Below are 14,618 nucleotides of genomic sequence, written 5' to 3' on the forward strand. Positions count from 1 at the left end.
TCGACTGTTTCTGATACGTAGAATGTATGGTTCTCGTGTGAGGATTGGAACTAGGTTAGAGTTTAGATAAACAGGTCTTATTAGTAAAGGAATTATTCAGAGGAATTTTTAAAATTTATATTTTCAGTCAACTGCTTCTTATTGTACGTTTCGTATTTGTATTTAACGTGGAATCAAGAAAGATATGTTGAGATAAATTTATGTGAAACTCGTCAAATTGTAAAAATTTACCTTCAGGTGGACATTCAGGAAGATTTTAGTATTTTGGAGATATTTGACGTTTTCTCGATTACTCAAAATGCGCATGTAGCGATTACACAGATTATATTTGAAAGGCTTGTAGAATTAAAATCATCGTACTTAGTCGAAATCATTTCACGATTACTGGATAAGCAGGAACTAGAAAACAAGGGAAAAGATTAGGCGTCGGAGTAGCCATGTAAAGTGATAGAAGATAATGTATCGTTCCGAGCTAAATCCCTGAACCCCGGCTTGGAGTATCTCATCAGAGGACTTAACCCGCATTAAAGTGTTCATTGAGAACGTTCCTGGCTGAATAGGGAGTCGAGGGCTCGTTTAAGGACGGTATTGAGGTTACGATTTGGATTCAGTAACTCACGTTTTCTGCGTTAAATGGTCCAGCAAATTTCTACATTCATCTTAATGGTTTGGAAGATTAGACACAAAGGATCACGCGTGTTCAAATAATCTTTGCAAATTTCAGGAAAATTCGCAACTTAAATATGCTCGCGAGCCACGGAACGGGATGAATTTGTTTGGAAAAACTGACGGAGGAAGAGACGCGAAATTTTGCGTTGATTCGTGTACAACAGTTGATTCGAAAAAGCGGCGAACATCAGAACGAGTTCTGTGAAAAATGTACATTTATATTTCAAATATTTATTTGCCATTTATCGTTTTGTAACGCTGTAGAATAAAAGGAAAAGAAACGAGTGAAAATTGAAAGAACGAGGGAAAAGGAAATGCAGCCTCTTTCCTATGAAAACTTTCTAACGGGTTTTAAGGAACTGAGGAGTTTAAGTCAAAGGATTGTGTGAGAATTTATGAGAATCCGTGTTAGTGAAAATTTATCGAGCGAATCTAGAGTATTGGATCGCAGAAGGAAAGATAAAGGAAATTATATGTAAATCTGAATAAAAGTAACTATTTTCTAGCATCCCTACAAAAGCATCCCCGATTTTTATACTTCTTCCTCAATTAAAAAATCGATTCACCGCGTCGTCTACTTAAATTTCCAGAAAGCTTTGTTCCTTTTCATTCCTCGATTCCCATAGAAACCGTTCTTCAAATTGAGAAGTTCCGCCGTACTTTCTTTATCTTATCCCGATGAATTCGCCGAGAATCGAACGGAATATTTACCGTCCCGAGATCGTTTTAATCGTTGCGTTCGTTAAAAGTTGGAGAGCAAAGATCGCCGGGAACGCATCAATTGATTCAAAGTTGTCGCGTTCGGGGCGTCTGCGTTGTTTCTCGCCGCGTGACCGGAAGTTCCGCTCGAGCAAACAACACGTCGGATATTTGCCTCGCTCGGCCAAGTGAAAAACAAATATCGTCAGCCATCTCCTGTTCGAAAAGCTCCGGCAACATTTAGAAAGAACATCTCTGCTCGACATGGTAGAACGAACGTGTCATTATCCCTCGGTCGAGAAATAAATCAGTCAGTTGAAATCTGATGTTCTCTGTGTGTCGAGCCATTACGAGGAGCTCGCTTTGATTACGTTCGTACGGAAACTCGCGTCACGCGACACGTAACATCGAGAACGGCGGAAACAAATGGAAACGCGAGCGTCTATTAAGAACAGAGGTAGGAAAAGAGAGATTTTCTTTCTCGATAAGGGTAAAATCCATCGGAAACTGAGATTCATGAACGTGACGGGTTGAAAGATAGTTCGAGGTGAAAAAGTCAAGGAAAATTAATCGACGCGAACTAGTGACGGCAGAAAACAATTTAATTCGTGCAGGAAAATTGCGAAGAAGCTATGAAAAGGTATGAAAAGATGTAAATGTAATAGCTAAAGTATTACATCGTAACTGCGCGCCGGAAGTTTACGAAACACGATTGCATCTCGTGAAATCTAGAATTTCAAGCGCTCGCGTCGAGAATATTAACTCGCGATTCATTTCTACAACTTCCATCGCGCTGCTATATCGGAGCGTATAAATTCATATCGTCGCCGCACGTTTATACACCGAAACGGGGAACGATTCTGGTTTGAAATGTTCCGGCAGGAAGGACGGTGAGTTAAGACGCGTGTATGAACCCGTTAGAAATTGTTCCAGCACGATCAAATAGGCCTCGGGCGTTCGATGGAGAAAACGAAACGATTTGAACGTTTGCCACGCTCAGGTTGGATATTCAGATTCGTTTCATGGTTCTTTCCGCAAACACGAACACGCGAGGAGTAAATATTTTACCTCTTTGTTAACGACGCGAACAAAGTGGACCGTGAGCGTGTTAATTTGCGATTAATTCAAAACTGTTTTTCGAGATGGTTTCGTTGTTTAGAAGCGTGTCTCAGAGTGTTTCGTGAAATGTAAATTCTACACAGAATGGTAAACTTAACAATAGTTGGAATTGTAATGCACAGACTACGAATGTTTGCGCAAATTCGTATCCTATTAATGCAATTAAAGAAATAGAAATTAAATAGAGACACTTCTTATCCTCTAATTATTATAAACAGTTTTTTTATTTTGAATATTTTGTACAGTTGCCCATATCAAAATTTTTCATAAATATATGAACATCCGTCTTATAACGAAACACGATGGATTCCAATAGCTCGTTATTCGTATTTCTTCGGAAATTTACAGTTTTATTTAGAACATTGTACGATATATGAGGCGATATATGGATTCCAACCAATATCCTCGAAATTTGACGTTAAATGGCGTCGCAATCCCGATCGCGACGGTTCATTAATCGAATAATGAAACGCACAGTCATTGAAAGCCACGGATAATCGAAATTGTGCCTGTGTGCAGGTCAAGACACACGCCTCTGATGCGCGGTTAATCGATATTTCGACTAATTGATGCTTGACTGGATTAATAATTACAACAGTTTGTCGCGTGACTGACGTGTACAACTTACAAAACGGATTCGATTCCTAATCGAATGAAATCGAACATAGGAAGCCACAAAGCGGAGAGCAATTTCTTTTCAATTTCCACTTTCCTTCTATAGCGAGAGTAAAGGGCTGAGACGACTGTGAAAAAAATTTGTTTGCTTCTCCATTAAAATGGCAAAGTGGGTTTGTTAGCAGCGAACGAAGAACGATTAAAAGGCTGCAAATTTCAGAAGTAATTACTTTTGAGAATTTCAACATTCGTGTTGTTCGGATTTTTGTGCAAGCTCGCAATTACCTTGCAAACGGTGCTTTACAGCCTCGCGAAAGCTCTGCAATTTCTTCTCCGTGAAATTCATTAAATTAAAAGCAAAATCAATCCGAGAAAAGAAAAATGTCTGGCTTGCGGTTAACTCGCGATAAAACGCAATGAGAAGTCCGAACCAGGTATAACGTGTTCGTAATACTGATTTCTTATATTTCTCTGACGAAACGTTGCTTGTCTTCTTGCAGAGCAAATATATCTCGATTCTGGCTCGCCCGCGGAGTATGAAGGGTTCGTAAGAGAGATTTGAATATTTCATAACAGTAATCTGTTATCGTACGAAACTTTCGAGGCGAATATCTAGGGCACATATATTCCATGTAATATCCAAAGTCACACAACAATCCACTTACCTTTTATTACGAGGGATAAGTGGTACGTGGCGTGTTCGATATGATTACGTATAATACTACGTATAAGAATAACCATGTTTCGTAATAACTGGCTAGAGTAAAACAAAAAAAAAGAAAAAGGTGGAACGGGCTTGTAAGTTATTTCTATAAAACAATCTCATTTTCACACACTTAATAATCAAACTGGATATCGAAGAGAGAATCCCTACGAGTAAAACGGAGTTACTAAAAATATCACGGCTGACTTGACAAAAGACTCGAGCCGCAACACGAAGTTAATTATCTCTATTTTGGTAGCCATTTTCTCTACAGCTTCCTATCCTCTCTTAGATACCAACAACAAACTCCCTACGTACAATATAATCATGCAATCTCGCCAGGAGATATTGAACTCTGTTCTTACCTTTTTCAGCGTTGAATAGACTTGGCGCCATAGAACCTCTCGAAAAGATTTTCTCTTTATTTTTCCGTGGAGTTGAAACGACACCTAACCCTCGTCCTCGATCGTGGAGAGTCGCGAAGAAAGGGACAGGACACGGAATCGTAATAACCGGCGGAGAGAGTGTCGGAACCTTTTTATTGGACGGAAGAGAGACAGAAAGGCTTCCTTTGTGTCGGTGACGTTCTCATAACCACAGATTCCCGCTTTGCAGGGTCTCTCTTTTTTAACGGACGCATTACTTCTATCAAACGGAAGTAGCCATAATTGCTTGGCACAATTAAGGTCAGCTCCATCGGAGGGAGTCCACCCTCCTAGGCAACCTCTTTACTTTTTTTTTTTCTATTCTAGCCCGGTTTCCCATGTTCCGTCGTTCTCGGTTGGCGTGTCCAATCAGCACCTGGATTAAGTTAACTGCATCGGCGCCTTTTCAATGGGTTCGTTCGAGCCGCGACCGCGTTCGACGAGATCTCCCACACTTCTGTCTCTTCCTCTAGGTCCACCGTCAAAGAAGAAAGAGCCAAGTTAAAGAATGGAAGCTTCTTCGTATAAAGAGACACTTGGCCAAGCTCGGGTGGAAACGACTTGGTCTCCAATAGACGCGACGACCTGTAATTGGACGATTGGATACGGAACGGGTATACTCGACTGACCTATAGAATAAGCCAGCATCCAGTTAATGGAACCGAGTCTCATACAGAAACATGTCTTGTCTCCACGAAACGTTTCTACGTAATAATTTGCGGTCTTCTTAATAATGTTATCCGCAAATAATGATAATTTTCCTAAATTGAAACATACGTGATGATATCGATTCTCTATCTTCTAATATAACTCACGCATTATTCGCAAACGTATCAATAGGCGCAGCATCTCATGTTCGCTCATAAAGGCGGAGCATACATAATTTACATTATTCATCGAAAATGTCACATCTATAAATCGAACTATAATATAATATACCAAAGGAAGAAAGCGAACAATATTCTTTACTATATCTCGATCGTATCTTAATTATAGCCATCTAATAATATCTCTGAATATTTGTCTCAACGTGAACCACTCAATAGATCGATCCTATCGAATCAAAAACATTCGAAAGGTGTTCAATTTTGTCTCAAGATGTAGTATACTTCGCTTCAATATCGGGGAAAATGCACTGGCAATCTCTAAAGTTTGATCACCAACGGTTAAGTAGATAAGTCAGCATATGGTCAGACAGAACGCGGTAAGTAGAAGAGGAAGACCGCGATGGATACAATCTGTGAATGTTCTCGGTGAAGCTGTCTGGTACAAGGATAGCTTTCATAACTACCGACTAGGGCAAGGGGTCGGGTCGAAAACGGTGAGATAACGAGTAAATAACAGGTTAAAACCGGCAACTTCGCCCCGACTTGTCACGTTATGAACCGCTAAGATATTACATACTCTATCTCATTATAACCATCCTCTTCTCATCTCTCGTATAACATCTTAGATATCACGGTCACTCTAGATGCCCGCAAAACACGACGATCGATAATGCCGTGTCTCACTTGCTCCTCATACCGACGGAGATACGCTAACGAGACATTGACGACATTTTCCGCGGAATGAAAACGCGAACATCATTGTGCGCGGCTGGGATCCGACCTGTCAGAAGTATCCAGTATGTTTTGTACGGATTCTCCTCATTATCGAGAGTATGATGCCGCAAGGACGTCTTATTGGGATCCGATGCACGTTGCTACGATAATGAAAGTCGGTGGAAGATTTTACTCGTCAGACAATGTTTACCGTGACGCGAATCAAGTAATCGTTGGATTTTTTAAAAATTAGTGCGCTGACGGTGTAAATTGGAGGCGTTATTTTAAAAAATCTTGTTTATTTTGAATAGATCGTGCGATGTTTAATGATGTTTGATGTAACATTGTTTGATGAGAACTGAGGAGAAAACGGAAGTTCGAATGATCGATAAGCTCATAGAAAATTAATAGCGCAAGAGCGAGTTGTTAAGTACGCGCTATAACGATGTTAAGGAAGGTAAAGGTTAGTAAAGAAAGGGGTCAAAGAAGATCAAATGGTTAACTTTGCATGTCAAAAAATGTAAATTTTATGTACCTACCTCTGAAACAGAACTTTATAAGGAAAGTAGGGAAAATTTAAGTTGATCTAACAGAATGAAAAATTAGGAGGAAGGATGATAATCGTATAAAACTAGACATGAGAAAGATTCTTAGATGGGATCTAGAATATTTCATCAGTGCTTCAGGATTTATAAATTCTTCCCTTTTTCTACTACACGGCCACAAAGATTCTGAATAGAAATAAAACAATATTTGTTATCTTTATATTTCTTTAGAATCAATCACTTGTATAGTTGTTCTAACGAAATCCTTTGCTTTTCGGTTTTGTTGCAGACAAAATCACAATCTCGCAGCAAAGATAGCGAGAACGTGGAGAGAGCAGAGACAAAAGGCCGAACGAAAATCGTGGTGTGGAGATTGAACCGAGGTCGAACGTATTCGCGTAGAAACAGAGTATCGTGACGCGCCTTTGTGAGACCGTGAAACGGGACGACAGGGCGCAGATTTTTCATTCATGATGATCGTGCACGCGTATGAAACGGAAGAACGTGGTTTCGGGGAAGGTGCAGCCCCGTGTAAATCAAAACTGACGTGGAAATGAAGACTCTGTCGCGATGAAAAGTAACTAAGGACAAAGTTCCGTCGTATCGTCGCCCCGGCAAGATGAAAAACAGGATGCGGAGAATAAAGTGGCGCTAATTCAAAAGTTTCTCTAATTTCAAAGCCGATAATACTACGGACAATTTAACCGCGAACTTCGAAACGCACGAAAACAGATGCTCGTTCACGGATCATTAACCTCTCCAAGTCTGTGTCGACTGTACGAAATCACCGCGAGTTTAACTTACTACTTGCGCGGCTAATTACTTATGAACGATTCGTTTAAACGTTACGTTGATAAATCTAGATACACGACTTCGATTTTGTTGTATAATTTTCACGTATTTGATTTTACGTATTTGAAACTAATTGCCGGAGGAGGGTGGAACGGAGGCAGTTCGTACTTAGATTAGCAAAATAATTAAAGAAAGAGATCGAACGAAGTATAAGACGAAATATCGTAGAATTATTGGCTATGTTTGTTCGGGGTAGAAATAAAATCGACGATACAGCGGATCGGTGTGTAAAGAAAAGAAATCGACAGTAGAGACGGAAACGTCGGTAAAGATGATATTAAGGCAGAGAACTGATTGAAACGTGGGAAATGGCGATTGTCGAGGCTGTTAGTGAGATGAGTGCGACTCGTTTGAGTGCGTGGTTCGGCACTGTTCTGTTCGTGGCTACGACGCTCGTTCACTCTCAGGTCACATGGACGCCGATCTACGTGGGCTCTTACAGTGAGTACCTTTCTTTTTCTATAAATCTTTCTTAGAGATCGTTCTTAGAAATCTTTCGTTCTTCGATCGTGAATTTGACTTTACCAGTAGTTTTGCTACTTTGATTATTTTTCCTGACAAAGTGAGGTATAAGATAAAAAAGTTGTTTTCTTTTATTCGTTTATATCGAAAAATCTGGAATGTGGGGAGCAGATATTTATACAAAGTTTCTCGTGTATATTACACCCTGAACATTGATGGAATAGTTTCCCCCGTTTAAACGTGCAACGGTTCACTCAATCGTATAAATTTAATTACGGCACAAAGGAAGAATATTACGTGCATGCATCGAACGCGAGATTATGGAATGCGGAATGACCACGTAATTCATAAAAGTGAAAACAAAAACTGGCGGGAACCCGTTATGTAGATAAACGTCACTTTCTATTAAAATCCCTGTTACATGAAATTTCAATTCCAATGAAAAATTGACCGTATCAGTCGCTACGTCCAATCTGTGATTTTTCAATTTGTAAAACTCCTTCCTGTCTTTCTGCTTTGATTAGATCGTTTGTTGTTCTATTCTATCACATTTCAAATCTTTTCTTAAATAAAAATTCTGAAAATATATTTCATTAGTCCTGTGTACATATGAATATAATTTATGACTGTCGTGTCATATGACCCTCGTATACCAGTCGAATTAATTACTCGTTACCTGAACTCTTGCTAAATTTCAACTGTATTCTCGTTGTTAACGCCATGCACGTCGTCTAATTGGCGATACTTACAATCTCGAGGATGTTTAAGACTCGTGAAAAATGAAACGGGAAAATTTACTACACCTGGTCGTAGGCTACGAAACACGAGTAACGTCGTGCCAACGATTCATATTCCACGAGGAAAAGAGAAAGAAAGAGAGAGAGAGAAAGAGAGAAGAGTTCCTCACGCGCGTGCAATTTCTTTTCAACCCCGCTTGATCTTGAAACGACGCTGGTCCCGCCTAGTGGCTGCTTGACTTACAAATAACGGTATCGACGCGTTCGGTTTACATATTTTCGCAGCTCGTCACGTTTTTCATTTCGTATCGACGAATGGGGAAATGGAAACATCAGAAACTTCCATTTTTAGCTACTTGAAATACCGGTTACAACGATTGAAAGATCGATTGTGAATAATGGAATTTGTAAAATTGGATTGTAGCTGCTCTACTGCCTTCTTCACTATTCACTCCTTTTTTTCGACTTTATTTGGCTTGAAACGAAAAGAATATATCTTTATAATCTCCTCACACGCCAAACCGATTAATTTCACTTTTGCGGTTTCCTCAACTTGATTAATCAGAAACATAATTACTGTTCGATTTCTCAAAAAACGTATGACTCACTTTGTCGAAAGAAGGTCGAACAGATAATCGTAGATTGCAATCGGAATTTGAACGCGGTCACTTTCTCTGTATTTTAACTTATCGTATCGATCTATGTGGCTTCCGAGCACCTCATATATCATACATACAACTTCATTTACTGCAATGTTCATTGGCAACTTCTTCGTGTGCTTGTTACATTTCGCTTCTTTTTTTTTTTTTCATCAAAGTTCACCAATCAGTTGTGCAACTGCGGCACCGGGGAAAGCGTCGGATTGATCGCGTCAATTAACTCGGTGCGATGCTCGCGCGGAACTTCGCAAACGAGTACAATTAATGGCGCGTCGAGCTTGTGCGCGGGCGACAAGCAAGCCGATACGCAGGGAAAGGGAAACGGCACAGGGAGGAAGAAAAGGGCTGGCGCAGCAGGATGATTTGCAATGGCACCGATAGATCTCGGATTACACACGCGTTGAACGGCTCGACCGGGCCAGGTCTCGCTAATAATTCTTCGCATACGAGAAGTTTCGCGACCAGATCGCGACGACACGTGTCGTTGACAAATAGGAAAATCTGCGAGCCGTGCCGTGTTTTAATCAGCGCCCGGTGATTCGGGTCAAGTGTGACGATCAATCCGCGCTCAATCCGTTTTCACTGGCATCTCCAGCAAACGGCCGCGCGTCATCTTTCTAGACGATTTCCCGTTTCCCCTAATGAAATTCCTGGCCACGTTTCTCACGAATCTCGACAGAAACTCGATTCGGTAAGCGAATATTTCGACGATGTCTCTTAATCAGGCTAGTTTCGCGTAAATTTGCTCATGTTGCAGGTTGTCGATTTGGATGTTGGACAAGCGTGTTGATATTTCCTGTAGAAGAAACTGACGACTTTATTAGACGAGATTTCGAATGATATATCGGCGATCGATTCGTTAGTGAAACCAAGCCGCGTTTATTCTCGATGAATCAAGTCAGTTGGATATGTAACGAACCGTGGAAGCTGTTAATTCCCGTGGCGATTCGTTTATGTTTTAGCTGTTGATTGTTTCGGTCGGTGAAAGAGAAACTTATTAATTAGCGAGATTATCGTTGCATGATGGCTCGAGCGAGCACACGTTCTTGTTAAGGTAGAAAAGTTACGCTGTTCGTTGTTGTTTTTTGTTCTCGAAAACTCGTTTCACTTATTGAGATTGGATCATTCGTCAACAGCGAAGGATAAAGCCACACCGAGACGCATCTGTTAACGACCAGCACATGCGATTCTTTTCTATTAACGTTTATAGAAGCGAGACCAGTTGTTTGCCGATCAATAACAATGCATCACGCGGAGATCGAATTATCACGCTCTGAAGACGGTATCTTTTATGGTTGAAACACGGCGTTCGCGTTTCAGTGATCACGTAGATCGGATCGAAAAGTAATCGCGTGGCCGTTCACTGAAAAGATATAGCAGCTTTGCAGGTTGGAAATCAATTCTAAACGTGCGCGAAGTAACTGGATTTCCTGCGGATATATCTACGATTACTGATACGAGTTTATACCGATCAGAGAGATGTCGCCCAGTTTGAAACTTCGCACAGACTGACTACAAATGGGGCTTAATCATTTGCGGTACTCGATTGCGAGAAATTAAAGTCTTATCCTCCTGTTTAAACTTCGTCAAGTTTACCTCATCTGAACAAACTCAATGCTTCTCGTCAACAAATTCGTCAATGTTTCTATCGTTAAATATTTCGTCGGTTATTAAATACGAATTTGATTATAAAATTTTATGAAACAGAATATTAATTGAACAGTTTTGTAGAGCTGACGTGTCTAATCGTATCTACAAAGATTCGTTGAAACTTTTACATTACGTTTTAAATAATTCGTTTGTAATGTATACCGCTTAGCGTTGAGCAAGTAGAACAGGTATATGTATGGTCAGACAGCGCAGTAACTCTTACCAAAGCGTCACTCGTTCATCGATCTACGTTTGTATTTACATTTCTGTGTCTCGAGACGTTTAATTCATAGTATAACAAACATTGTTGGTCCAAAACAAACATTTCTTTTAGTCAGTCTATCTCATATGGAAACTTATGAGCAATTGTCCTGAAACAACTCGGAGACAACCCCCGTTGGACCATTCTAGGATCTAAGCTAGCCTTGTAAGTCCGCTCAAAGGGCACTCACGAGTCGTGTAGAGATTCGGTGGAATAATTCAAGCCACAAACATCGCGGTAAGGATCAGTCGTAGGATAGCTACGAGGGTGGTGGGGGTGACGAAGTGGTGGAGTGTAGGAAAGGGCGTGCTGGTGAAGATTCTCCTTTGCAGTTGGTTGTCGTCAGTAGCAGACTGTACTCTAATTAACGGTGGGATAGCAAGAGCACCCGAGAGAGATGGAGAGTCGTTCTAATAATTTGTGTGCGCGCGCGAGACGAACGAATCCGCGTAGCTCGTGCCAGAGAAAGAAGATGAAGATTTGCTACGAGCCAAGAGTAGGACCAAGTTATAGCGAGAAGAAGACGTTCTCTGGTGTCGGTATCGACCTTAGCTTGAGAGGTTTACCTTAAATGTTTTTAATTAATTACGAGACGCTGCTATCCCCTTTCGTCGCTTTATCCGGTGTTCTCTTATTCTCGTCGAAGTTTCGAAAAGTCAACAGAACAAGCGTTAGATTCTATTAGATTCTACGGTAGGTTAAGTGATTGCATTTCATCCGTTCTACGTTAATTGTCAGCGATAATTACTCCGATAATTGTTGCTCGTATTGTATAATATACGTATAATATCAACTTCCTCTTATAATATCGGGGAAGTTTTCGGATGTAACCTAAATACCGAATCATGTTACTCAACTGCTAATACGAGAAATTTTAACATCGATAATTAACGCAAGACGCGTCTCAAATAAAATATTCACATCGTCGCGTTACCGGATATCATTAACTTTTCTTCTCTTTACGCGAGCAAAATATGAAATCTAAAACACCATTACGCTTCGTGAAGCATAAATATTTTTTTACCATTAAATTCGCCTTTTCCCTCTTCTCGAAAGGATATGATTTCCTCAGGAAAGGTTTTCTTCATAAATATTCGCATTTAAATTACTCCGGTTCTTGTTGCTCTGCAACGTTACCAGCCAATCGATCGCCTTCGCGAAGCGCGAGGTCAAGTTCAGAAAAGGTCCGCTGAGTCTCAAAATGAAATTCAATCTACCGTTGCGACCTGGTGACGACGAGTCTTCGTCTGATTGTTATTCTATGCCGAATCGGTCCGCTTAGTTCGTTGCGAGCGGAAGAAAGGGAAAAGAGAGAACGAAAGATGGAGAAAGAAGAAATTTCAAGAAGTTGAACGACTTTGCGCAATTGCGTTCGCCATCATGGCGAAAAGTTTCTTCTAGCAAATGAAGGCAGGCAGTAAAAAAAAGTTGAGGCAGAACTACTCGTGAAGCGGCAACAAGAGTCAGCTCGGTCGAACGAGGCCGAATGCTGCGGTCATTTCGGGCTGCTCGTAAGTTCTTACGAACCTAAACGGCCCTCTTTCGTCACGCCTCCATTGCTATCCTCTTCCTAGGCTAAGTGGTCCTTGCTCCACGTTCCTCCGTTCTCGTTTGCTGGCCCATCTTTTTGCGGTTCCTATACCGCTTTCGAATTTTCCTCACGGATCAAACTTTGATCCGTTCACGAGTTTCATTACATTGTTTCATTAACAAGTTCCAACGGTGATACCAGATCGTGAGACGAATTAATTAATTACCTTCGTCTCGACTATTCATCCGTGTCTATTTAGTATGGATAACGCTTATTGTGGTACGCAAGCTACCACTGTGGATCAAAGTTTCCTTTCATTCTTAATTAAAAAGATACAGCGACGATATTTTGAATATTCGGTCTAGCAAAAAAAAAAAAAAAAAAAGGAAAAGAAAAGAATTCTCATAGAATTTGATTGTAATATTTAATTTAGTAAAGTAGTTTTCGATCTGGTAGAAACTTGATTTATTCCGCTTTGGTATTTCACTTTCAATGATAGTGAAATTAAATTACGTTCTGAGACATTGTCAAACAAATATTGTAAAAGGAAGAAAAGGTTATGCTTCGCGTTTATTATATTGCTTCTTTTAAAACGATAAATTTCCAAGTCTAATGAGTATATCTACAGAGAAACGACTACTGGATTTATAATTCATTATATAATACGAAACCATGGTTTTGTTGCCTTTCTATGGCGCAGGAAACGTTATATTCGGAAAAGTTTGCGAAGAAGAAAACGCCTAGGTTAGACGGGCAAACACGGTGAGGTCTTGTTTGCTTTTTCAAGGAAAGGACACGTAGAATACGTACGTGAAAAAGGGAAACGATGTCCCTCTTTATTCCAGCGCGTGTCTTCACATAGAGGAATCCAATATTGATGATCGCCTTTCCTCCATAAGCAATTTCGAACCAACAATTCCTGTATTCATAATGAAACGTGCTCGCAAACTTGAAAGGAACCTATACAGCGTTTTCTCCTCGGTAAACTCAAACGAACATGACCTGGTAAACTGAATATTGCGACCCGAACATTGAGACGTAGAGTGCTGCTGAAACGTTCCTCCAACGTAACCCGTACACCTCCGTACGATACTTCGATACTTTGCAAACAAAAGATGTTATTTCAAATCTTAATACTTAACCAATACCAACGATACCAATGATACGTAAATTGGATTCAAATCACTAAATTGTCTGATGCTCTAAGTTTTACTTCAATTTTGATATCTATTTTTCGTGAAGTATCCATTTGAATTAAGGTTATTCCAATTTAAAAGACTTTCGAACCAAATAATTTGCTTTGTGTATATGAATGTCAATTTGAGATTAAGCTACTTGGATTCAAACCACTGGTAACCTGCTTAATTCGAATGAGGCTATACATTCAGTTTCTTATTTAAGGCTTTAAGCAAATCACGAAGTACTACATTTCTCTTAGAAGCTGAATTTTCATTTCCAATTCGATCCAAAGCACAGAGATCGCGATAACTCTACCACAAATTCTTCTTACGCACTTGCATCGCAAAGACTCGCTTCTACTTTCGAGACATCTCCGTTTAGCATTACCTCAAATCCTTTCATACCTAACTAGTCTATATGTACAAAAGCACAGAGCGTGGAATAGCAACAACGGGCTCGGTCCCAACGATTTCGCAGGCTGACGCGAAGTTTGACCACGTTCGCGTGGAAACCGCCAGTGGAAACAAAGTGGACGAACCCCGGAAGACCACCTGCGTGTCTAGTGTGCAGGTGCATTGCAGTTTCATAGTCTTGAACCTCGTGCGATAGCCAGAGCGTTCTGAAGCGAACTGTAATCCTGTTTTCTAAATGTAACCTAACTTTGGTGAACATGTGTACGTCGGACCGCAAGCACTGTTCGACAATTTGTCTCCACAGCCCAACACTCTGCAACTATCCCTTCGTTCTCTCCCATATTCCTCTCTCCTTGTGTCTTTCTTTCTCTCTCTCTCTCTCTCTTTCTCTTTCTATCGCTCTACCGTATTTTCTCGAGGGAAGTTGAGGATTGTTACGATTCCTTCGATACCTTGACACTTTCGAAGCAACGATTCAACGTTCGAAACTATACCTTTGAAATTCAGCGGGCAAATTAGGGAACCACGACGAAGTCCAACCGCGTCAAAGCTTGCCT

At 40.5% G+C, this 14,618-nt stretch overlaps 1 protein-coding gene across 5 annotated transcripts in view; it reads left to right on the forward strand.

The window, feature by feature from the left end:
* The window catches only part of LOC117234791, a 269,398-nt gene that overhangs the window by 44,843 nt on the left and 209,937 nt on the right, over positions 1 to 14,618 (forward strand). For 2 of the 5 annotated variants that reach the window (XM_033496329.1, XM_033496330.1), the window contains exon 2: positions 7,365 to 7,609. In XM_033496329.1, the coding sequence (XP_033352220.1) occupies positions 7,477 to 7,609 (133 nt within the window). In that variant the 5' untranslated portion in view covers positions 7,365 to 7,476. Of the gene's footprint in view, positions 1 to 6,605; positions 7,610 to 14,618 lie in introns of all 5 variants that reach the window. The other 3 variants (XM_033496327.1, XM_033496328.1, XM_033496331.1) reach the window with 2 other exon arrangements.

Source organism: Bombus vosnesenskii, unplaced genomic scaffold (genome assembly GCF_011952255.1).
Source record: "Bombus vosnesenskii isolate JDL3184/JDL3185 unplaced genomic scaffold, Bvos_JDL3184-5_v1.1 scf7180000013309, whole genome shotgun sequence".
Classification (NCBI taxonomy): Eukaryota; Metazoa; Arthropoda; class Insecta; order Hymenoptera; family Apidae; genus Bombus; species Bombus vosnesenskii.